General features: G+C 66.2%; 1 protein-coding gene across 1 annotated transcript; it reads right to left on the bottom strand.

The window, feature by feature from the left end:
• Positions 1-80: 80 nt before the first annotated feature.
• On the bottom strand, positions 81-24,525 carry MYO15A (myosin XVA). The gene is made up of 64 exons (XM_074596828.1): positions 24,334-24,525; positions 20,776-24,303; positions 19,772-19,854; positions 19,475-19,538; positions 19,259-19,368; positions 18,927-19,001; positions 18,618-18,708; positions 18,044-18,147; positions 17,440-17,503; positions 17,246-17,359; positions 16,896-17,057; positions 16,678-16,791; positions 16,508-16,566; positions 16,111-16,234; positions 15,928-16,023; positions 15,704-15,835; positions 15,139-15,264; positions 14,870-14,947; positions 14,323-14,477; positions 14,123-14,168; positions 13,858-13,982; positions 13,495-13,612; positions 13,228-13,403; positions 13,070-13,154; positions 12,722-12,775; positions 12,455-12,536; positions 12,234-12,364; positions 11,399-11,494; positions 11,073-11,308; positions 10,388-10,566; positions 10,192-10,264; positions 9,819-10,010; positions 9,578-9,672; positions 9,374-9,462; positions 9,155-9,278; positions 8,940-9,001; positions 8,730-8,793; positions 8,491-8,629; positions 7,879-7,969; positions 7,698-7,794; positions 7,328-7,449; positions 7,127-7,186; positions 6,885-6,960; positions 6,369-6,484; positions 6,172-6,290; positions 5,947-6,088; positions 5,566-5,677; positions 5,342-5,416; positions 4,720-4,925; positions 4,515-4,648; positions 4,379-4,436; positions 4,151-4,223; positions 3,847-3,920; positions 3,662-3,744; positions 3,308-3,438; positions 3,093-3,187; positions 2,602-2,679; positions 2,249-2,345; positions 2,008-2,168; positions 1,775-1,908; positions 1,547-1,680; positions 814-947; positions 363-503; positions 81-267 (listed from the first exon to the last, which is right to left on the bottom strand). The coding sequence occupies exons 1-64, from the start codon at positions 24,523-24,525 to the stop codon at positions 166-168; spliced, it is 10,482 nt and encodes a 3,493-aa protein (XP_074452929.1). The 3' UTR covers positions 81-165.
• Positions 24,526-24,627: the final 102 nt, after the last annotated feature.

Raw genomic sequence — 24,627 nt, 5'->3', positions numbered from 1 at the left:
GCGCGGCACAAAATCATGGACACCGAGTCGGGCCGGGCTCACGGGCGTGTATAAACCACAACAACAGCGAGGGGGCGACAGGGCGGACGGCGGCCACCAGCCAGGCTAGGGACACCACGGGGCGGATGCGTCCTCCGTCCCCCGCGGCGGGGGTCGGCGGTGGGCTCAGAGCAGGGTGATCTCGCTGGGCGGCAGCGTCAGCCTCTTCTCCCGGGCTCCCAGCAGCCGCTCCATGTGCGCGGCCACCACACGGCACAGCTCCAGGCCCTGCCGGGGGACACGCGCCATCAGCGGCTGCGCCACCACCGCGGGACCCCCCGACCCGCCCCGGACCCCCCGACATCCCCCCGGGTGTCGCCTACCTGCTCCAGCTGCAGCTGGGTGATGCCCTGGGCCAGGAGGTCGCCCAGCGTGATTTCCACGTAGGGGTAGCTGGATCCGGCCGTCGGCCGCTGCGTTCGCGTCGACTGGATCTCCTTCAGCGAGAACTTGGCGACGGGCTCCTGGAGGGACAGGGCAGGTGGCCCACGCAACCCAGGAACCCCCCCGCCCAAGGGGACCGAGGACCAGAGTGGGTGCGGAGGAGGGCAGGACGGAGGGTGCCAGCGATGCCGCCCCCCGACCCCCCCACAGGGAGGGCACAGGCGGGCAGACCTGGCCTCCTGGGGCCAAACCCCGTCCCCTTCGGAGAGGGACATCGACCACCCCCTGCCTTCACATCTCACGGTGCTGCCTGGCTCTGTCCCTGCAGCAGGAGCAGGGGGACAGGGTGGTGCCCACGGGCCCCCGTGTCCCCCACAGCCCCCCACCTACGTGGGTCTCCTTGCTGAGGAAGTTGAGGCCGTTCTGGTTGACGGCCAGGATGCAGGGTGAGACGATGGCGTTGTTGCTGCAGCTCTGGATGTAGAAGAAGGACGAGCCGAACATGGGGTAGGCACTCAGCAGCCCTGCGGGGTGGAGGACGGGGTCTCAGCACCCGCTGCCACCCCCTGCTGCCTGGATCCCGGGGTGGCTTGCACCCATAGCGCCTCTGCCAGGGGTCGCAGCCTGGCAGGAGCTGGGTCAGCTCCTAGAGCCTTGCACAGCTTCAGGCTCTGGACCAGGAGCAGGATCGGACCCCGGAGCGGCCAAGGGGCCCCGTTGCAGCCTGCTGGGAAAGTGGGTGGCCGAGTGTGGGGCCTGAGAGCACCCTGCCCTTCTGCCACGGTCCAGCCCCCTATGTGCAGCACCCCAGGTGCCACACAGGGCCAAGGTCTGCCTGTCCCAGCCTCCCCGCAGAGGAGCCACCCAGCAGCATCTCATCTTTGTCAGCATCGCATCCCCAGCAGCATTGAATCCTCATTAGTATTGTGTCCTCGTTAGGAAGACACAATCAGCATTGCATCGCCAGCAGCATCGCATCCCCGGCAGCCTTGCATCCTCATTAGGCTGTGTCCTCATTAGCACTGCATCCCCGGCAGCATCACCTACCCCTTAGCATCGTCTCCCCGTTAGCATCGCCTCCCCGTTGGCATCCCGTCCCCATCACGGTGCAGTGCCCACTCACCCAGGAACTGTGCCCTGGCCTGGTGGGCGCTGAGCGCCTGGGCTTGCTGCATGTGCTGCGTCACCATGTGGAGCCAGGACTGTGCCTTCAGCAGGCGGAAAAGCTGGGGGGGGACGTAGTCCTGCACCTCCCGCCTGCAGGGAGATGGAGGTCAGGGCCAGTGATGGCCAGTGGGTCTTGCACCCCATGGGACGTGACCCCCCCCAGTCCCCCTGCCCCGGGCCATACGCGGTGGGGACATGATGGCGGTCCTTGGCTCGGTGCTGGAGGGCGGCCAGCTTGGCCACGTGCGGGAAGTGCTGCTCTCCTGGCCTTGCGGGCGGCAGGACGGTGAACAGCCCCTTGAGGTAGTCAGGGAGCACCTGGAGGGGACGGAACACAGGGACGTGGCTTAGGGACGGAGGATGCTGGGGGGGGTGGCAGGGAGGTGGCCCCAGGAGAGCCTGGCGGGGTGGCCCAACCTGGTTGTAGTGGACGGTGACATAGAGCTCATTGTCAAACTTGAGGGGCTGGCTCCAGACCACGCGGCGGCACCAGAAGGTGTAGCTGGTGTCCCGGCACTCTGTCTCAGCGGCCACATCCAGGACATATTCCCGGCGGGTCAGCGGCCGCACACTCCGCCCTGCACCACCCCAGGAGCCTCAGCATGGCCACCACGCATGGCACCTGGCAGTGGCATGGCTGTCCCTGCCCACCCCTCACCTCTGTCGGTCACCACGAAGAGGATGTACTCATCAAAAGCCTCCGGGTGCTGCAGGCCCATCTCGCTGCACAGCTCCTCGATCACGTCCAGAGCCACCTGGGCACAGGGGACAGGCAGATGGGGGGCTGCCACATCCCCCTGCCATGCGTGGGGCCACCAACGGGTCCTGCATTGAAGCTCATCCCATGCAGCTCCCCGGGGAAGGGATGTTCCATTCCCAGAGAATAAAGTCCCCCAGCTCAGGGACAGACAAAGAGTGCAGCCCCCCCCAGACCCACACCCTTGGGGTGCCCACAGCCTGGGGTCACCATGAGCATGGGGTGCACTGAGCCTGTTGTCCCCTCCAACGCACCGAGCACGTCTTGATCTTGAGGTGTCTCTCGATGCCGCCGGGCAGGAGGAAGAGCTGGCGCTTGGCGCTGCGTCCAGCCTGTGTGTGGGGGGGGGACATGTTGGGGTGCAGGGGGGCCCTTCGCACGGCAAGACCCCAAAGGACACCCCAAATCCCCAGGCTATTCCGTGGTGACCGTCCCATGGGGATCATCCTGTATCTTGCCCAAGTGAGCCATCGTGCCCCCCCACCACCACCACGTGCATGTTGCTGCATCCCTGCTGGGGACCCCAGAAAGCTCAAGGCACCCCCAAAGCAGTGCCCCTGGAGAGCAGCCCCCCCCCAAAGGACTGGGCTCCTCACACCAGCAAGGGGCCATCAGCTCAGCCCCAGGGCAGTGTCTGGGGGGGACCCCGAACCCACAGCAGGGATCCCAAGCCCATGGAGGATCTCGAGCATCCGGGGGGGATCTCAAGGTGCCTGCTCTGCACCCAACAGGCACCCGCTCTCACCACCATGGCTTTGAGCTCCGTGCTGCTGGGGAAGAGGCTGCGGCCACCAAACTGCAGGGTTTTCCGCAGGTTTTGCTCGCAGGCTTTGGCGATGCCTGGTGGGGATGGGAACCAGGATGAAGGCTGAATTGAGCCACGTCTCCGGAGCCCCGTGACACCCCTGGGTGCCCTTCCCCACCGCGCACCCAGCACCCTGGGGCGTGTGGAGCCCTTACCCTGGAAGGGCAGCTCTAGATGCCCGCTAGCATCCTGCAGGAAGGCCAGGAGGAAGGGCCAAAGCACCTCGGAGCACTTGTAGTAGGCGGCGAGGATGTAGAGCAGCCTCCAGCCCTTCTGGCAGCTGTCCCTGCCGGGAAGAACTGGGGCTGAGCCCCCGGAGCGGGGAAGGGTGTCCACAGCAGCTGCAATGGCACCCACCACCCTGGGGTGCAGTGCAGCCCACTGCAAGGGGGGGTTCCCCGGGTGTCCCCCCATGCTGGGGTGGCTCAGCCTGGCTGGGGACACAAGTGTCCCTAGTGCCAGCCTATGCTGTTCCAGCTGGGGCGGACAGCACGGGTGCAGGGACTCACGGCTTGGAGCTGGTGTTGTTGGTGACCTGCTTGACGATCTGGCAGTACACCTCGTCCCGCAGGACCTCGTGCTCCGCGCACAGCTGGGGGACAGGCACAGCTCACTCTGCGGTTGGGGATGTCCCCTGCTGCCACTCTCCTGCCCAGGCCACCCCCAGGATTCACCACCCCAATGGGGGATTTACCTTGAGGATGGTGCAGATGGTGTCCAGCTCTGTCTGCCCCCGCAGAGGGTGGTCACCCATGAACTTCATCACGGCTGGGGACGACAAAGCCACACAGTGGCACAGCTCACCCCATCCCTTCCCCAGGGACACACTCCCCTGGGTGTGGGCAATATTCCGAGCACTTGGGGCAGTGGAACCAGGAGCTAAGCCCTTCCTGGCCACCCCATCTGCCCACCTCGTGCCTGTCACCCCCCTCCTCCAAGGATGGGACTGGCGACAGCTGTGGTGCAGGGGGATGGGGCACTTGTGCCCCCTCACCTACCTTGGAAAGCCTCGGTGGCCAGTTTGCTGATGCCACCGTCCACAAATTCGATGAGCGACTCCTGGATGGGGGTCTGGAGGGGGAGAGGGTCAGCTCCCAGGAGCAGCCAGAGGGATGGGATTGGGGCTGGGGTGGCATTCAGGGAATTCCCGAGCATGCCAGGACCTCGGGGGTACCCACGGGTGATGGCAGAGCAGGGGCACCCCAAAACACCCCGCTCCCCCGCACCTTGGTGAACGTCAACATCTCCAGCACATCCTTCTTTGTCCTGGTCCCGCAGGATTCCCTGGGAGAGGGATGAGGGAACAGGTGAGCACGTGTGTCCCTGCCACGGGTTGTCCCCATCCCGCCGCTGGGCACTCACATGGTCCTGTGCCGCGCTGCGCGGAAATACCGCTGGGCGAAGGCCAGCATGGGGCAGGTCCCCATGCCAGCACCGAGCCACTCGCCGCCGTCTCGCTCCGGACCCTCCACAAAGGCGGTGCTGGTAGGGGACGCCTGCGGAGTGGGATGGTGGGTGCTGGGCACAGCCAGCACCATGCCGGCAATAGCCCCGGGCCAGCACCCACCTCGGTTTTCCGGTCCAGCTCCTGGGCCACAGCGGTGGAGGCCACGGCCACGGCCACAGCCACCGAAGATGCCACCTTGCCCTGCTTGTCCCTGGGTTCCTCTTTCCTCTCCGCTGGCAAATGGACGAAGTCAGGGGCTGCGACGGGCTGGACGTACTCGGCGGGGAAGAGCCCCGACCTGCCATGGATGGCCCCGAACTTCCACCCTGCGCCGGGCAGATGGTGGGGATGGCCCCAGGATGGCAGCCCTGGGGGCCACCCCCCAAAGAGCCTCCACCCAATCCCTCCTGCCCGCTGCACCCTGCAGCACCCCAACCCCTTTCCTGGGGGATTGGCCACTGGTTTTGGCTGGAAACGGCTGCGGTTTGGCATTGCTCAAGGAAATGGCACAGACCAGAGACCACAAAGCCTGTCGCCTGCAGGGACGTGGGGCAGCAGCCGATGCCACCCAGAGCGGTAACCACAGGGGAGCATCCCCCTGCATCAGGTCAGTGCCGAAAAGAGCCCAGACCATCCTGCGGTGGGTGACAGAGGCAGGATCCTGGCCCAGCCCCAGGAGAGGACACGGTTCAGGGCAGTGTATGCATGCTGGGGACACGCACAGGGACATCATGGCACCCACCAAAATCCTGGGTGCCCGTCTTCAGCTCCTCCAGGTACATCACCTTCTTGCGGACCACGCAGCCATAGTAGTGGTCTGCAGGGACATCATGGGGACACAGGGTGTCACAAGATGCGAGGCCAGGGCATGGCCACCTCCAGGGGCAGTGAAGCCATCAGTCCTGCCACCCCCGTGCCCTGAGTTGAGGGCATTTCGGCATGGGGGGGCTGTGGGGGGTCGCTCACCTCTCTCGGGACACTCCAGCGGCTGCAGGTGGATGATGTCCCCTTTGTGGAAGCTGAGCTTGCGCCCGTCCTCCGGGCTATAGTTCCTCACAGCCACCACGTACTGCGAGTCCTGGGCACAGGAGGGGCTGGCACAGCCCGTGCACGCAACGCCGGTACACCCATGCGCACCCATGCGCACCCACATCCCACCCAGCACAGGGGCTTCGAGCACCCACGGCTGCAGGACCACCCCAAGGTGCCCTCCCCAGGCACGGTCCCATTTGCAGGGTGCCCTCCACTGCCCACCCCAGCCCCCCAAACACGGGCACCCAGGCAGGGTCTGGCCCCCAGGACATGCCCTCAGCTGTCCCCTTGGCCCCAGGGCACCCCCCCCCCCACCTTCCTGAGCTCTGTGATGAAGTCGTCGACCATGGCCTTGACCTGAGGGGCTTTGGGGGAGAAAAGGATGAGCTTCTCGCTGCGCAGGTTGAACTCCAACATGTTCCTGGACGGGGTGGTGACGAACAGCACGTCGGCGTAGCTGGGGCAGGGCGAGGGGAGGCTGAAACACCCGGCACCCACAGCACCCGTCCCACCCCGACCACCCCGGCTCTTCGCCCCTACCTGTACGTCCGCAGCACCCGCAGCTGTTCCCCGGGGACGTTGGTGCCCTTCACCAGCCGCAGCAGCTTGATGCCAGTGTGGGACACGGCCAGGATCTGCACGCCTGTCCCCACGCTGCCCTGCGGGGCCCGGGACGCTGCCTCAGCCGGGGGCTGCGGTGCCCCCCACACCAACCCACCCCACGGACAGACCCTCACCGTGGCTGGGAAGAGGCGTGAGAAGTACACTTCGCAGCCATCGCGGGCTGCGGTGATGATCTCCCTCTTGACACTCTCAGTGGCCACGGGGCTGAAGGAGTCCAGCTTGTTTTCCGCTGCAGGGGGAAATACCTGCTGGTGAGTGTCCCCCGTCCCCGGGGAAGATCCGGACACAGCATTCATGGGGAGAGAAGGGATTCTCATCCCCTTCCCCAGCCTGGCAGGGCTGTGATGGAGAGACAGGTGTCCCCCACCGGGCACTCCCTACTGCAGCAATCCTGGCTGAGACCGGACACAACTCATCACTTTGTGGAGCACTAAATCACAGGGAACTCGTCGCGTTTGGAGGCAAAACTACCCCAGCTTTAAGCAGAGACAGCTGTGGCTTGGAAACGCCCAGGAGACAAGGATAGGCACCAGAATGGCTGTGTGTGAGACCCCCATGTTGGGGCCCCCCCAGGTCTGGGGCCCCCCAGCCCAGAAGCAGCGGGACGTGGGGGTGCGGGCGAGGGTTACCGAAGAGGGATTTCAAGCGGAGCCGCTCCTCCTGGCTGATCCGGATGCAGGTGTCGGAGAGCGTGTCATTGAAGATCTGGGGAAGGGGGTGAGGAGCAGCGGGGCCATGCAGGGGGAGCGGTGTGCCCCCCACCCCCTCTGCCCTGTACACCCTCCCCCCCGGCTTGGGACAGCCGAGGTGAAGGGATACCCCAGCTCCCAGCGGACCCCGGGGGGGCTTCAGTGCCAGTTGGGTGCCTCACCTGCCGGAAGATGAGGTCGAGCAGCAGCGGGTTGTTGATACTGTCCTTGGGGTAGAAAACCTGCCAGGAAGGAGAGCAGCACAGCGTCGCTGGCATCGCCCACCCCGCAGGGCCTCGGGCTCGATGAAAAGCTCCCTTTATCCCCGCAGCACCTTGACACCAGCCTGTCCCTGTCCCGTCCCCCCCCCCCCACCCCGGCACCTCCTTGCGGATGTATATTTTCCAGGGCACGTTGTGGTAGGTGTAGAAGTCCTCGCTGCAGCTCCGGTGCAGCTGGGTCTGGACCTGCTGCCCCTCGGACGGGAGCTCCCGCGAGACGCAGACTGCAAAGGGATGGAAAGCCCTGCACATCCCTGGGGCGGGGGGGGGACGACAACCAACAGCCCCTCTCCACCCAGGGAAACTGAGGCACAGGGGCCAGCTGTGGGGCGAGGAGGGTTTAGCCAGGCACAGGAGTTATCCTATGAGGACCCAGCCTCATCAGGCATCACCTGGTGCCACCAGGGAGGATGAGGTGCCCTACTCCACCCTGCCCCCCCCTGCCCAATGCCACAGCTCTGCCCTGCGATACCTGGGGGCCGGGTGGCCGCCGGACGCCCTGTCGGCGCTCGCAGCGGGTATCTGCCACTGGCGACTGGCTTCACTGTGGCCACCACCTCCTTGGGCCCCTGCAAGGCAGAGAGCAGGCTGCAGCTGGGGCCGGCGGTTCCCCCAGTCCAGTATGGGGGACACGGGGGCAGCCGCATCCCTACCACAGCCGCTGGCACCCGGGCTGCCGAGAGCTGCTCCTTCAGGATCTGCATGGCTTCCTCGTGGGGGTCCAGCTTCTTCCCGAAGAGCTTGCTGCGGAGACAGCACCTCGCATCGCCTGCATCCCAGTGCCGCCTGCACCCCAGCATCGCCTGCATCCCCAGCATCACCTGCACCCCCAGCATCACCTGCATCCGGCATCAGCTGCACCCCAGCATCACCAGCACCCCCAGCATCACCTGCACCTGGCATCAACTGCACCCCAGCATCACCAGCACCCCCAGCATCACCTGCACCTGGCATCAACTGCACCCCAGCATCACCTGCACCTCCAGCATCATCCACATCCCAGCATCACCTGCACCCCAGCATCACCTGGACCTGGCGTCACCTGCACCCCAGCATCACCTGCACCTCCAGCATCACCTGCACCCCAATACGAGCTGCACCCCCAGCATCACCCCCATCCCAGCATCGCCTGCACCCCCAGCATTGCTTGCATCCCAGCATCACCTGGACCTGGCACCAACTGCACCCCAGCATGACCTGCACCCCCAGCATCGCCTGCATGCCGACATTGCCTGCACCCCGGCAGGAGAAGCCTGCGTGGGTACCTGGGGGGCTGGGAGCCACGCGGGGCCGGCTGGCACTGCCGGATGATGTTGCGGATGTCGTGCGTAGGTCGTGGGAAGTGCTCCGAGTTGAGCCGGGAATGCCGCACCAGCTCACCTGGCCACCGCTGGCCCACGGGTGCTGGGGGGCCAAACAGGCGTCTCAGGGGGGAGGCAGGCATCACCCTCACACCTGGGACCACGAGTCCCCATCACCCCCCCATTGCACAGGGACCTCTCACCTGATTTCTGCAAGTAGGGCCGGGGCTGGGGGGCGCGGGCTGGTGTCCCCTCCACGGCTCTGCCCTGCAAGGGACACCGTGCAGTGAGGATATGGCAACCCCCCAGCTGTCCCCATCCCTGGGGAGACACTTGGGAGAGCTGCCCCACAACAGAGGCTGGGCAGGGTTCGACCCCCAGCCCCGGTCCCCCCCGGGTCCTGCCCCACTGACCGGGGGCCCAGGAGGCTGGTTGGCATCAGCCTGGCGCTGTTGGGACGGGGCTGGATCCGGGCCTGTGACGGCAAAGGAGGAGAGTTCAGCATCCTGCGGCCCTGTACTGGGGGGCGCCAGGTGCAGGGATGTCCCCCACATCAGGGACCAGGGAGCAGGTGGGGAAACTGAGGCAGGGAGCTGGGTCGGGACGCAGGAGTGCTCGGGGCGCTCACCCCTCGGCTGACGCATCTCCGTGGGCACCGGGGGTCCGCTCTGCTCGGCACCGCCGCTGTCCCCACCTCCCGTGCCACCTCCTCCCTTCATCCTCTGCGAGACAGCAGCCGGCTTCTCCAGCTCCTGGGGGGACAAGCATGAGGGGAGGGTGACCAAGCCACCCGCACTCCCAAAATGCTGGACTCCCTCTGCCTGGGGCAGGGGGACGCCCCTCTCACCCCATTGCCGTAGGAGAGCACGGGGTCGAAGAGGCTGTCCAGGTACCGGTCCAGACCCTTCTGGCTCCGGGGCTCCCCAGATTCCCCGTCTGTTGGGGAACGAGGAGGGATGAGCTGCCGGCAGCAGGGATGCACCAGCACGGCAGGTCTCCACCAGCACGGCCCCACCAACAGCCCTGGGGGCTGGGGGAGATGATGCCCTACCGTGTGAGGGATACGCCTCCGTGGACGGCAGCGTGGGGGCTTTCACGGCTGGAGGAGGAGGCACTTCATCCAAATCCAAGCCGTGTCCCAGCACCCTGTAGGGAGGGAGGGAGTGCTCATCATGCACCCGCTGGATGCCAGACCCCCACCCCAACCCACGCCTCTGCCAGCACCCGTTCAGGCCAGCGCTGTTTCCCCACCAGCCCCACACTGGGGGACCCATCCCTGCCCGGGTACCTACGCCCGGCTGTCCCCGCCGCGGCTCTCAGCCCCCTCCCATGCGACGAGGAAGCAGGACTTCTGCTTGGGGAAGCCCTGGAGCAGCTCGAGGTCGGAGACGAGGTCCAGGACATAGTCATGGCCGGCCAGCTCGGCCCACTGGGCACCTGCCTTCATGGCCACGGACCAGCCACGCCAGCCCTCCGCCAGGCCCCTGCCAACAGCAGGATGCTGGGGACGAGGACGGGCTGCCAGTGGTGCCCCGGCTCTGTGGGAACACCCAGGAGCTGGGCATCCTGGGTCTCAGATCCTGGGGTCACCCAAAATGGCCCCAGGGTGATGCTGTGCCCCGTGCTTGCCCCTCTGGGTGGGGGGGGTGCCAAACTGGTGGGTACCTGTGCTTCAGGACATCCCCTGCCAGGTCCTCGCCCGTGCTCCAGGAGTGGATGGGGCAGGAGAACTGGTCGCCTGGGAAGGGACGGGCGATGAGGAGGTCCTGCCGGTCACCTCCTGCCCGTGACGGTAGCAGGGTGGTCAAACTGGGACCAGCCCTCCCCACTGCCGTGCCCCCGGCCCCGCGCTGCCCCGCACCGTTGAAGCAGTGGAGGTCGAGCGCCATGCTGGCTTGCTGCCGGTTCGCCGTCCACTCCAGCAGCGAGGGTGGGAAGGCGCGGGCGGCCGCGGCACCCAGCTGCGACCGCGCCATGGCGTGCATCAGCTTGCGCTGGCACACTGGCTTGTAGCCGGCAAAGGCGTAGTCAGAGACGAACCTGTGGGGAAGGGAGGATGCTGCAGGAGGGACCTGGGCAGCATCCCCAGGCATGTGTGCCAGGCTGGCCAGAGGCATCCTGGAGAGACCTCAGCGTAATTCCTGGGCACCTGTGCCAGGCTGGCCCCGGGGACCATGAAAGGACTTCAGAGCATCCCTAGAGGGATCTGGGCAGTGCCCCATGGCATGTGTGCCAGGCTGGTCCAAGGGATCCAGGAGGAACCTGAGCACAGTCCCTGGCCATGTGTGCCAGGCTGGCTCCGAGGACCATGGAGGGATCTCAGAGCATCCTCAGAGGGACCTCGGTAGCATCCCTGGGCACATGTGCCAGGCTGGCCCAAGGGATCCTGGAGGGACCTGGTGGGACTTGGGCAGCATCCTGAGGCACGTGTGCCAGGCTGGCCTGGAGAGCCTCTGGAGAGACCCAGCATTGTCCCCAGGCATGAGTGCCAGGCTATCCCCGCGGGTCCCAACCAGCCCTGGTCCCCGGCCCCGGCCCCGGCTCACTTGAGAAGGTACTTGTCGAAGGCGGCGGAGGGGGTGAAGGCACTGAGGCAGGTGGCCAGCAGCAGCCAGCCCCGCTCCTCGTTGTTGACATTGGTGTTGCGCCAGACCTGGTTGGCGGCTTGTGCCAGGAGCTCGTCCCGCAGCCCCGGTGCCGACAGCCCCTTCTGCACAATGTAGTTGCCGAAGAGGGTCTCCTGTGGGCCGCCCAGCCCCGGGTCCCCCATGAACCGCAGGATCTGCCATGGGGACAGTGAGGTCCTCCCTCTGTCCCTGGGCAGGGAGTGGGCAGGGGACTGCGATGATGGATTTCATGTCTTCCCACCTACCAGCTGGAAGAGGCTGAGAGCCTCATGGCACAGCTCCTCGTCCAGCCGGGTGAGGGGGGCGGCCAGCGGGGCTGTCAGCATCCCGAACGCTGGCTCCTGCGGTGACACCCGCACCTGTGGCTACCCGGGCCCTGGGGACAGCCCCAGGCCACGGGGGTCCAGCCCCATGGCGCTGAGCATGGCGTTGATGCTGGATGGGGGGCATGGGGTTGCGAAGGGGCTGGGATACAGGATGGGGCCAGCAGCCTCCCGGCAGCCGGACAGGGATGGGCTCAGGCTGTGCTGGTAGCACCAGAGATGCCGGCACCTTGGAGAGGCTGAGAGCAGGATCTGGCCCCAGCACTGTTGTTTGGGATGCCGGGGACTGGGAAACACAGTGCAAAAATAGGGGTCGAGGAGGAGGAAGGGGGGCAAAGCGATGGGGGATGAGGCCAGGGTCCCGGGAGCAAAGCGACCTGGTCTCCCGCCCCAGCGTTTCCGAATCCGCCCTGCGCCGGGCATCCAGGAGGGCTCGGTGGGTCTCTCTCCGATAACCTCAGCGGGGTCCCCCCGGCCTCTGGAGACGACAGGAACCCACGGGGAGGGAAGGAGGCGGCAGCCAGCTCTCCACAGCACCGCAGCCGCCCCGGATCCGGCCCCTCTCACACCCTGCGGCATCCATGGGGCCGAAGCCGGGGCAAAGCCCGGTGGGACAGTGCGGGGAGCCGCCGGGCAGAGCCGCTGTGGGGACCCTGAACCTAACTGCTCAGCCACGACCGGGGCACCGAGGACTCCCCGAAAGCTGGCTGCCTGCTGGGGCAGGCTCCCCGCCACCGGGCCGCGGCGCCCACCTTACCTGGAAGTGGCCCCGCACGTACTTGGCCATGGGGTAGTCGTTGATGTCGAGCGGGAGGGTGAGCTTGGAGTCAGGCTGCAGCGCCGGTGGTGGCACCAGGACCACACAGCCAGCGTTCACCTCCCGGGAGGCTAGGGCACAGTGGGAAGCTACAAGCATGGCCACAGGGATGGGGATTAGGGGCTGGGAACGCTGCCAGCGGTGGTGTGGGACCCGCTCACCTGCAGCAGCTTCCAGCAGTCCCATCAGCTCGGCCGGGATCTCCAGGTGGGTGACGTCCACCACCTCCCTCCTCGTCAGCTCCTGCTGGGGCAGCACAGGGGTGCACCCACTCGCCACACTGCTCCCTGCCCCAGCACCCATGGGTGCCCTGGCCAGCAGCATGGGGACGGGCGAGCACATGGCAGGGACAAGGGCACAGAAACATGGGTTACACGGGCGTCACACATGCACGTTCCCCCCAGCGCTGCATGCCCGCACCCCATTACCTTCTTCATCCTCTCCCTCTCCTCCTCCGCCCGCCGGCGGGCATCCTCCTTCCTCTGCAAGCAGAGCAGCCGTGCTGAGCCCCCGCCAGCATGGAGGGATACCCAGAGGCAGCAAGACCCCACTGGGGTGCCATTGCCCCCCCAGCATCACCAGGCTTTCACCCCAAAGAGGCACTGCCCACACTCCACAGGGCATAGAGGAGGTGGTGGGGACGGGATCTGGGGGGGGTCAGGATTCCCCAGGTCTAGGGGCGCAACTGTCCCCTCTTCAGACCCACCACTGAGCATGCGGCAGGGTGGGAGCGGGTGCCTGGGACCCCCCCTGGGATGTGCCAGCCCCCACCTCACCTTGAGATACCGCCGGCGGTTCACGTAGATGTGCACCAGCGACCTGAACTTGATGAGCGTGTGCCGCATGCGCCGGTACCGCTGCCTGCGGGAGGGCACCCGTCACCCTCTGCTACCCACCAGCACTCACCCACCACCACCCCCCCCGGGACCCCCACCTGGCCAGGTATCCCCGCGCCCGGCTCTGCAGAAGCACGATCTTTCGGCGGAGGGAACGGAAGCGCCTCTTGATGAAGAAGGTGCGAGCATAGCGCTGGAGCGTGAGCGCGGCCAGGTGATGGGCACGGGTTCGCTTGCTCTCCAGCGCCTGGTACAGCTGCTCCTTCAGGAAGAGCTGGGAGGGGGGATGATGCTGTGAGCCCCCCCGCCTCGGCCGTCCTCCCCCAGGGCATCACTGGAGCCAAGCCCCTTGCTCGAGGTGGTACCTTGCTGACACCAACATAGTACATGCTGGGGCTGACGGGGCAGAGGTTCCTCAGCATCTCCACGCAGTTGGCCCCGTTGGGAATGACATTGGACCACATGTCGACGAGGCAGCGGTACCTGAGCAAGTCCACGACACCATCACCATGTGGGACTGCATCGGGACACTGGCACAGACCATCCCCATGGTGATGAGCACCATGCCTGGGAAAGCAGCTTCTCCCGGTGCTGTGCACCACAGCGGGGGGCTCCCAGGTCCCACTGCTGGGGACCCCCAGGCCAAATGCTGCCCCCCCAAAACACCCACAAGCCTTGTGGTCTCCCCTCACTGGGATGGTGGTACCCAACCCGCAGCCCCCAGGCACCTGTCGATGAAGACGAGGAAGGGGATGCGGATGGGGAAGCCCTCCTTGCGGATGCGGATGGTCTCCAGGATCCCCGAGTACCGCAGCTGGCTGCTGACCACGTCAGCCTCGAAGAGTCCCGGCTCCTGGAGGTGAGATGGGGAGACGCCTCGGTGGCCGTGCAGGCAGACCCCCGCCCACCATGCTCCCACCACGCTCCCCGTGCTGGCGAGGTCAGGCAGCATCGGCATCACCGTGGGCAGGAAAGCCCCAGGCTGGCTCTCACCTTCTTGTTGTTGGGTTTGAGGCAGCGCACGAAGAAGGGGTTGCACCTGCATTGGAAAGATCCTGTTGGCCACGGGGGACAGGGGACAAAGCCAGCTTGGCCACCCCGGGCTCCGGTCTGGCTGTGACCCTTCTCCCACCAGCCCAGAGCACGGCCTGGCTGGCTGCCCTGCCTGCTCTGCCCACCCTGCCTGCCCTGACCTCTCCATCTTCTCCACCAGCTCCAGGAGCGACTGCTGGAACTGGGCAGCCACGGTAGGGGCCTTGTACCGCCGTGTCCTGGTGCTGCTCCTCCTGATTAGGCTCCTCTGCCGGGCCATCACCTGGGCATGGCCGAAGAAGAGGTTGGCCACCACCTTGAGGAGATGGGAAGGGTTAGGGAGGAGGAAGATGGCTGGGATGATGCAGCTCTCCTGGCTCCTCTTCCCAGCCCGGCCACTGCCTTTTTGCCCAGCCCTCAGCGAGTCGCATCCCCTACGTGCATCTGGGTTCCCCAGGTGGGGATGGAGAAGTGCAAGAGCAGCCCACATGGCCAGTTGTGCCAATGCCTGAGGGGTGAAAGTGCAGAGAACCCAGTGGGAAGAGGGCACAGGGCAGAGCTGGAGGAATCCTCTGTTCCTGTTCCCCCCAGGCTTCACCTGCCACGGGGTCACAGGCTTGGGGACATGAAAAGTGGTGTGTATGGAACGGGCTATCCATGCCTGGTGTCCCCCCAGCACCACAGAGCCAGGGCCAGGCAGGGCTCTACCTTGGTCCTACTGCTGATGAACAGGTCCAGCACGTCCTGACGGACCTGATCGTAGTTTTTATCCAAAAACTTATGAACCTGACAAAGAGCAAAACCTCATGGTGAGGATCCTGGTGGCACGGCGGGACAGGAGTGAGCTCCAGGCTGGGATGGGGGACCCCCAGCTGGACCCCCTGTGCTGCCCCTCACACCCTGGTGTGGGATCAAGCCCATAAACTTCCTCTTTAACCCTCCTTAAAACCCCAGCTGGGCATCCCACTGTCACACACCTGGTAGGTCACCTTCCCTGCGTAGTGCTTGATGGTGAACTCGGGCAGCGGCATCTTCGGTTTGGTGTACAGTGGGTTCATCCCGTGGTGGTAGTGACACTTCTGGAGGAACGTGTGGTCGGTGGCCTGGGGACAGATGCAGGGGTGAGACATGGCTTGGGCTGTTCAGTAGTCCCAAAGATGTAGTCATTGGGATGGGGATGCCTGGACAACTGGCCAGACCCCGCTCTCAGCTCTGCCACCAAGTAGCTGCACGGCCATGGGCATCTGCTGCTCTGTGCCTCAGTTTCCCCATCAGCAGAGAGGGTGCAACCACCCTTCTCTCTTTTATGGGGCAGCTGGGAGGGGTTTTTCAGTAATTCCTGCAAAAGCAAGTCCTCAGGAAGAAGTTGCTCCAGTGGCACCGATCTGGAACCTCTTGGGGCTTGTCCAGCCTGGAGAAATCTGTGAGGTCTCCCAGGTTGTCCAGGACAGCCCAGGAGTAAAGCACCCCTGGGCCATGGTGTCACCCTGGGCACGGTGACCACCCGGTGCTGCCGTCTTTGCTGACTCCGCAGCCCCTTACCTGGGGGAAGCAGCTCTGGTCATCGAGGATCCGGAGAATGCCGTAGGGCTTCTGGGAGATGAGGTCAATGCAGGGCTGGTTGTCGCTGAAGGGGATCTCCTTCCACTCGATCTGCTCCCGGAGGTACTCCTCCTGCAGGGCCAGCACTTGGTCAGCCCCCAATGCCTCCAGCCCCACGGTGATGCTTGGCATGGGGCAGAACCTGGCACTGCTCGCCGGCCCACCTGCTCCTCCTGGAAGACGATCTTGTTGAAGAAGAACTGCAGGTACTCGTTGGCGTAGTTGATGCACAATTGCTCGAAGCTGTTGAAGTTGAGGTCCTGCGAAAAGGAAGGTCCGTGGCACCTGAAACCCTGCACCCCGGGGCTGGCGGCCGGAGAAATGGAGCCAGGATGGATCCTGCCCACCTCGAAGCCATAGATGTCCAGGATGGCGATGGAGAGGGCCTCCTGCCGCGGGTACACCCGCTTGTTGATGCGGTCCGTGAGCCAGCCGAAGAGCAGGGAGTAGAGAGTCTTGGCAATGGCATCCCTGGGGAGGGGGCAGATGAGCAGAGCGCTGGAGCTCCGTCATGGCGTGCCACGGCATGGCACACACCCCCACCACTGTCGCCAGCACCCATCACAACCTCACATCGTGCATGGAGCAGCCCTCGAGGCTGCGGTTTTAATCACCAGAGAGCCTAAGCTGCTCTGGGGGACACGACTGTCCCCTTTCCCAGCCTGGCATCTCACCTCCCGCCCCGTCCCCAGGGGCCAGACACCCCCTGCGTCCCCACACAGCACGGTTCCCCCTTCCCCCTACCTGGCATCCACAGCACTTTCAACGGTCAGAGGGGTAAAAATCTTCTCCCGCTGCGTTTCCTGGTTAGGGTGCACAAAACCAACCATGGGATGGAGCTTTAGCAACACCAGCTGTGGTCCCCAGGGACCAGGGACCCCCCCTCCCTGCCTGTGCCCTCACTTTGCACTCACCGTCACCTTGAAGGTGATGGCTTTCTGCAGGCCCTCGGGGGACACCTGCAGCAGCTCAGCCACCGTCTGGATCTCCGTGGCACTCACCACCGTGGCAACCTCCTGGCAGTCAGTCTGTGGGACATGGCGAGGTGGTGGGATGCGGTGACCCCCCCCCAGCCTCTTCGCCGCATCCCGAATCAGGCCCAAGGAGCGCAGCTCGGCTCCCCTTGGGGTACCTCGTATTTTTCAAAGTAGACATTGCCCAGGTGGAGGACGGAGGAGAGGATGCGGAAGATGCTGTTCTGCTCCTCCATGCTGAAGCTCAGCACCTCCATGGTGTTGAGCAGCCGACGGAAATCCTCCGCGTCATCCTTGCCGGGGATCTCGCAGTTCCCACCCTGGCATGGCCCCCTCAGTGCCATCAGGGGATCCCAGGGAGGGTGTGGGGGGTGACACCCTGCCCTGAGCACCCTCCCCTTCCACACGCTGAATCCAGGAGGACTCAGGAACCCACCGGCACCCCGAGCTTGGCCAGGCCCCCAAAAAGCGGGCAGTGGCGGGGGGCGTCGGGCAGGGGACACACTACCTGGTTCAGGTAGTAGTAGGTCTCGGCGCCCTGCAGGCAGTACCGCTGCCGCTGCTGGGTGGGCAGCCCGGCCAGCATCTCGTAGAAGATGTGGTAGTTGCGCTCGCTCTTGGCCTGGGAAGCAGAGGACCAAGCTGGGGTAGGGGGACCGGGGGGGACAGCATGGGGAAGCAGAGCGCGGGACCCCCACCCACCTGGAAGACCACACGGGACTTCTCCAGCAGGTACTGCGAGGTTATGGCACCGCAGATCAAGCCGCTGCAGGGGCAAGCGCAGGCACCCGGTTGGCAACCTTGGCGCGGAGGGGCTGCGCCACCCGCCACCAGTGCCCACCACTGCCCCAGTGCTCTCCCAGCACACGGGGGGGTCAGTACCAGCCCCCAGGTGCCTCCCACTGGGATCTGTGGGCAGGGAGAGTTGCCCACACCAGGGTCGTGAGTGAGGGCTGGAGCTGCTGCACCCTGGGGTGAAATCAGGCACCCCCTCCTGTGGAGATCAGTGGGGCTGAGCGCGGGTGGGACTGGCCGTGGGGACAGGGACAGGGACCGGGAGGGCACAGGGAGCCAGCCCAGGGCACAGCAACCCAGGGACAGCAAACGCTGCCTGTCTTCAGACGCCATCTCCTTTCCCCCACCAAGATTTGTCCCCAAAAGCATCCCCGTGTGCCTCGCCCCCAGCGCCGAGGGGCAGGGGCAGCCTGGCAGCGGGGCTGGGGGCCGGGTTGGGCACCCCCGGGGTAGGGGGGGGACACAGGGGGTGGGGGCCAGCCGCGCGCGGGTGTTGCTCGGCATTACTTACTCCTCCAGAAAGATTTCCACAAACTTCCCAAACCTGCTGGAATTGTCATTCCTCACGGTTTTGGCGTTGCCGAAGGATTCCAGCAAGGGGGTCGCCTCCAAGATCTGCCACGGCCATGGGGAGAGCCATAGGGTCAGCCTGGGCACTCCGACACACCACAGGCTGTCCCCATGGCTAGGGGAGCCCCCCCTTGTCACCCTGCCACCTGTGCCACCCTCCCTGCCACCTCCCGCCCCGTGCAGACACACATGGGTGCCAAAATTCAAGGTATGCACCGCAGCCGGGCTGCACAAGGGCGCAGGAGAACACAAGGACCCCATGCGCACGCATGCACCGAGCTCCTGCTGTCCATCCCGGCCGTCCCCCCACCGCTGGGGTGACATGGCAGAGATGCCACCACGATGCTCAGTCCCTTTGAACCGTCCCAGCCCATGTGTGTCCCCCAGTACCTCTATCTGCCGTGGTCCAGGTGGAAGCATGGGGACAAGCAGAGTCGTGAGCAGAGGGTGGAGGAGAACACGGGGAAGCGGGACAAGGGGATGGGGACAGCGATGTCCCCAGGGCAGCACCCTACCTGCGGGGTAGTGCTGCGTTTCTGGCTGACGGCTGCCAGGTAGCGCAGGATCAGCTTGGTGGCTTCGGTCTTCCCCGAGCCGCTCTCCCCACTGAAACGCAGAGGAGGGGCATGGCCGGGGCCACCAGCAGCCCAGCAGGAGGTGGACGAGTGTGCCCACCCCAAACCCACCCAGCACCCCATCCCCAGTGGCACGCCTCCACCGGGGGCTGGGCCAGGCAGGCGGCATCATCCTGCAACCAGTAATTACGGCAGCACTGATAAGGGGCCATGATGGGGACGCCGTGCTGGGGAACAGCTGTGTCCCACCTGATGACGATACACTGGTTGTGTTTGGCATCCATCACTTTGGAGTAGGCGACGTTCGCGATGGCAAAGAGGTGCCTGAGGGGAAAGAAAGCGGAGGTGGGGGGTGCAGTGCCACATCGCCCCGGCACGGGGACCCTCGCTGCACCCTGAACATCCCCATGAATGAACCCTGAGCATCCCCGCGCGTGGACGCAGCTGCTCCAGCACCCTGCGACCGAGGGTCCTTGGAGCCCTGGGACCACCCAGCCTGGGGGCTTCTATTAAAGAGTGGGTGAGGGTGGGTAGGGGTGCTCCTGTCCCCGCAGGGCCTTCAGGGACACCCCAGTACTCACGGTGGGTTCTCGCCCAGCGCTCTGCCTTCGTACTGCAGCACCTGCTCTGTCCCGTAGATGTTGTAGAGCCGGTACGGGTTCACCGACACCAGGATGCTGCCGATGTAGGTCTGCAGGAGAGCGAGGTTTGGGGCTGCGAGCGCTCAGAGAAAGATGACCTCCCTGAAGACCCCACACTCCGAGTCTTTGGGGGACGCCATGTGCCCCTAAGCTTACGTAGATGAGCTGACGCTCGAACCGTGTCCGGATGTTGCTCAGCACCGCAGCCTCCTGGAGGTCCCTGGCGTGGAGCAGAGGCTGCATTGGGGCGGGGGGTGGGGGACAGGAGGTGTCTGCCATCCCCCAGCATGCCCCCAGCATCCCCAGGCCCGGGAGGCCGGAGTGGACCCTGTGTTGGGATGGGGTGGGGAGCAGCGGGGGCTGTGGAGTGCATGGAGGGGGGCATTTACAGCCCTGTTGTCCCCTGCAGTGCTGCGTCACAGTGGCTGGTGAAGGGGACACGGGGACACTCACTCCAGCTGGGTCATGTCCTCCAGCCCGTCCTCCTCCTGCGGCTCCTGGTACCGCACGATGGGCAGGCTGCACAGCGACTGCATCTGCATGGAGCAACCCAGCCCAGCTCCATCACGGCAGGGCTGTGTCAACCTCCGCCGGCATCCCACCCAGTCACCGCCACCACCCCAAAATCACCATCTGTGACCCCAAACCATACAGCCCACAGCCAGTGACAGCAGGGACTTGATGTGGGCAAGCATCCCACAGCCCCGAAACAGGTCCCCTGGAAAGAGCCTCGCATACCGGGGCAGAGCAGCAGTGCTGGAAATGGGGACATGGGGACACCAAGGCATCCCTGGGGACCGTCCAAGGAAAGGCTGTTCTTGGTGAACCCCAGTCCCACTCGACGTGGGCAGGTGGGAACAGGCGGAGGCGGCTGTGCCACCCGCACTGCAACACCCTGCGGTTCACCTAAACCCCTGCAGGGGCTGCAAGGGGTGGTCAATGGAGACCCCCGGGGCAGGGTGGCACCTCCAGGGGAGATGATGGAAGGGGGCTGCGGTGGTGGCTGAGCCATGGGGCTAGGGGCGCAGAGGCGATGCGGGGCGGGTGGCACGCAGGAGGCCACGCTGGCGGCCAGCCAGGTGACGGGCAGAAAGCGGACACCCGCCGGGTCAGCGTGTCACCTGCGCCCGTCCCAGCCGGAGATCAGGTCTCAGCATTTCCATACGCGAGAGTCAAGTGTCCCCGAGGGGCCCGTGCACGGGGCAGGGGGGGACACGCAATGGGCGATGACCACCCCCCTCCAGCCTGCTCCCCACAGCAGGACCCTGCCAGAACCCAGTGTCCCCCCATAGCCACTTACCCCCCCACGCCAGGCACTGCAACCCCCTTGTCTCTGGTGGCTTTGTGCCCTGGTGAGCTGGCAGCCACCTCAACACGCCACCCCATCCCGGGTCCCTCCATCTGCCGGGTCGCCCCCCGGCTCCGTCCCACCATGGCGGGCTCCCCGCCGGCGTTACCTTGCTGCGCCAGGGCTGCTTGGTGCCCAGGTAGCCGGCCGCCCAAGGGTGCCTGTCCTGCCAGCCACCCGCTGGCGAGCGCTGGCTCAGGTATCGGGCGATGTCGGCTCCCCGTTGGCTCGCCCACCGCCGGCCGCGCTGGGTGGGCTGCCGGGGGAGACCCTGCTCGGCCGTCCAGGCGTCGGGCATCTCCCGCACCCGCACGACGTGCTGCGTGGACCAGTGCTGCTTGTACATGCGGGAAGCCCGTCGGAAAGAACCCAACCTCTGCACCTGCGGCGTCACCACCGCGTAGCGTCCCGCGCCCTCCTCCCCGGCCACCCCCTCGCCCTCGATGGCCTCTGCCGGCCCCGGGGTACGGGCAGCGCGGTGGGGGGTGGCTGGCGAGCCGGGGGCTCGGCCGCGGGGTGCCGGGAAAGCAGCGCGACGCTGCGGCGAGGGGCTGCAGTCACCACGCGGGGAGGAGGGGGGGACGGGGTGCCCGGTGTCGGCCCAAGCCCGGTGACCCACCGGTGGGCTCGAGGATCTGCGTGTGCTCCCGTCCCGCCGGGATGGGTGCCGGGGCAAGGAGGGCAAGCGGGAGGAGGGACGGCGGGTGGACGGTGAGGATGGAGGGGCTTCGGTGGGGGCCATGCTCTCCACCAGCAGTGACGCCAGGGATTGCCCCACGGAGCGCCCCGGGGAGGGGGTGCGTGCCCCCACTTCAGCTGGAGTTGGCCTTGCCGGGGGGGAGCGGGGGGCCATCCCGGCAAGGGGCTGTCCAATGCGCTGGATGAAGGTTTTGGGGGTGCTGGGAGCAGAACTGGGGGGTGGGGGCACCTCGGCGAGACCCCGTGTGGGACCCTGCCAGGGGGGCAGATCGGCATCCCAGGAGGGGCCGGGGGGGCTGAGGCGGCGGCTGCTGGCGCGGGGGGTCGATGCCAGGAATGGGGTCCTCTGCAGCGGCTTCACCGCCTTGGTGGGGGGCTCGGGAAGTCGAGGCCAGGCCTGGGGGAGCGGCAGCCCGGGGGGGCTGCTCCTCCGTGACGGTCGCGGGGACAGGGGTCTCCCCGACCCTGCCACGGGCACCCCCAAACGCCTCCCCCGCACCGGCCCCGGTGAGCGGGGGGCGGCCGGCGGTGGGGCAGGGGGCTCGGGGCCGAAACGCCGGAGGCTGGCCCTGAGGGAGGGGGATCGCCGTGGCCCCTCGCCCCGTACGCTGCCAGGGGGCTGCCGGGCTGGCGGCGGTGATGGGGAGCGCCCAGGGTTGGCGAAGGGGTTATGGAGTGACAGCCGCCGCGCGGCCCCCGGCTCTCGGGGAGGGGGCTGCCCCCAGGGCCCCGCCGCTGGGGAAGGGTCCCTGGCCGACAATGCTCTCACTGGGGGGTCCCGGCCCCCCGAACCGGCACTCTCCATCCCCGCCAGCCTGCGGCTGGAGCGTCTGTAAGAGGACTGGGGGGTGTGGGGGTCCCGAAATCCCCCCGCACCCTGAGGCGGGCGGCTGGGGGGCTGTGAGAGGGAGCGCTGGAGGAACTGCCCCAGGGGGCTCCCGCACGCCCGCGCTGCTGAAACACGGCGTCCCGGGGGTGCCACGGGGCCAGGGGCTGCCGGTGGTGGAGGTGGCTCGTACTCATCGTAGTCGTCCTCGTCACGGGCGGCGGGCAGGTGGGGGGATGGCGGGAGGGGGACGTCCAGGCGGTCCCTGCCAAAAAGCTTGACCTGGGGCCGGGGGAAGAGCCTGAATTTCCTATTGAGGGAGAGCTTGGAGGAGAGGGTCTCCCGCATACCCCGGAGTGAGGAGGCACTGAGGATGGAGAAGGGATACTCCCCATCCTCTTCCTCCTCTTCCTCCCATTCTTCGGGCTCCTCGGCCTCGGCGATCTCCTCCAGGGCCAGGGCGTAGGGGTTGCAGGAGGACTGGGCATGCGGCGCCCACTCGCCCTCGCTGTACTGGATGCGATGCTCGGGGTATTCGCCCCCCGGGTACCCTCCGGCAAGGGGCTCCCCAAAGTCCTCGTAGGGGTCCCTGCCATAGCCAAAGGGCCCGGCTGCCTCCTCGCCGTACTCCGGGTCGCTGCTGTAAGGGTCATAGAGGGCGAGGGGAGATCTGCGGCCAAATGGCCCCTCGTCCTCTAGCTCTGCGTAGCCATAGGGGTGCCCCGGTGGGTCACCCTCCTCCCAAAAACCGCCGTAGAAGCCATAGTCCTCCTCTGCCTCGTAGCCGGGGTAGTCGGTGTAGGGGGTTGGCACCACGTCCTCGAAGCCGTACCCTGCTGGGTAGGCTGGGGTTTGGATGTAGCCTTCCTCTTCCTCAGCATAGCCCTGCCGGTGGCCATAGGCTCCATCCTCCTCCTCGGTGTAGCCATGCCAGGGGCCATAGGCTCCATCCTCCTCAGCATAGCCACGCTGGGGGCCGTAGGCTCCATCCTGCTCCTTGGTGTAGCCATGCCGGGTGCCATAGGGTCTATCTTCCTTCTTGGCATAGCCACGGCGGGAGCCAAAGGCTCCATCCTCCTCCTTGGTGTAGCCACGCCGGCGGCTGTAGGCTCCATCCTCCTCCTCGGCCCACCCATAGCGTGGCACCGGCATCTCCGCAGATGCGCGCTGGGAGCGCCGCCGGGACGGGCGCCGTGCCATGCTGCTGTGCCTCTCCTGGCTGTGCCGTGCGGCGCCGGGGGCCGACAGTCCGTCGCCACCGGGGATCCGCTTCATGTTGGCCCGGTGCCTGAGGATCTCGTCTTCCGCGGGGAACGGCAGCTTCCTGGCACCAATACGGGTGAGCCAGGCCGCGTCGGGTGCCCGGCCGCCCCCCACCAGCCGCCCGCGCCGGGAGAGCACCTTCCTGGCCAGCCAGCCTGTGGCGGCGGCCGCCTTGCTCAACACCTGTGCCCGTGGCTTGAATTTCCTTTCCGGGCGCCGGCGGAAGAGGGACTCGCTGTCTTCGGGCACCTGCCCGCCCCGCCGCAGCAGCAGGAAGGACGGCTTGGCCGGCGGGGAGCTGCTGGCTGCCTCCTTCCTCTTCTTGCCCACACGCTTGAAGCGGACCATCAGGTTGGAGGTGGACTTGAGCACCGCCTTGTTCTTCTTCTTCTTCCTCTTCTTGGTGCTGTGCTTCTGCAGCCCCCAGAAGAAGCGGGATGTGTTCTTGAACTGCCCCTTCTTGGGTCGCTGCAGCCCCAGCTTCTTGAAGCCCAGGAAGAGCTTGGAGGTGCTGCGGAGGCTCCGCTTCGCCCGGGCCTTCGGTGCCGCTGCCGCTGCCTCCTCCTTCTCCTCGGCCAGGCCGGGCTCCACGGATGCTTTGGGCTGGCCCTTGGCCTCCACGCCCTTGGCCCCTTTCTTCTTCTTGGCGTTGTCGGTTGCCAGCCCCATCACCAACTTGGAGGTGCCCTTAAGGTTCTTCTTGGTCTGCGCGGCATCGCTCTCGCCTTCCTCCTCCTCTGTCTCCAGCTGCACCTTCTTCCCCCGGCCTGGCTTCTTCATCCCCACCCCCTTGAGCATCCCCTTCTTCTCCTTCCCCTTCCCCTTCTTGGGCTCCTCCACAGCTGCCTCCTCCTCATCCTTCTCCTTCTCCTCCTCCACCTTCTCATCCTTCTCCTCCTCCACCACCTCCGTCTCCTCGCTCTCCTCCGCCTTCAGCAGCTCCGTATCTGAGGTCTCCTCCGACTCGCTGGGCGCATCCTTCTTGCCCTTCTTGCCATCCTTCCCTTTCCCTTTGCCCCCCTTCCCTTTGGCCTCCGCATCCTTTTTGGGCTCCCCCTTCTTGCCAACCATCCCGACGGTGGCGGGCGCTCATGCTCTGGCCCCAGTGGAGCCCTGGGAGATGATGCCCTGCACCGGCACAAGGTGGCTCCCGGCACACCGTCCGGCTCCCGA

The sequence above is a fragment of the Larus michahellis genome, chromosome 8, assembly GCF_964199755.1.
Source record: "Larus michahellis chromosome 8, bLarMic1.1, whole genome shotgun sequence".
NCBI lineage: Eukaryota > Metazoa > Chordata > Aves > Charadriiformes > Laridae > Larus > Larus michahellis.
The sequence above is the reverse complement of the archived record's forward strand: the minus strand, read 5'-3'. Positions and strand labels throughout refer to the sequence as shown.

Coding starts and splice junctions, on each gene's coding strand:
- MYO15A (XM_074596828.1), bottom strand. CDS start 24,525: ATGGTTGGCAAGAAGGGGGAGCCCAAAAAGGATGCGGAGGCCAAAGGG. Junction 16,792..16,895: donor TCTACTTTGAAAAATACGAG/GTACCCCAAGGG, acceptor CATGTCCCACAG/ACTGACTGCCAGGAGGTTGC. Junction 6,961..7,126: donor TCGACCTCATCTTCCGGCAG/GTGAGGCACCCA, acceptor CCCCTTCCCCAG/ATCTTCAATGACACGCTCTC.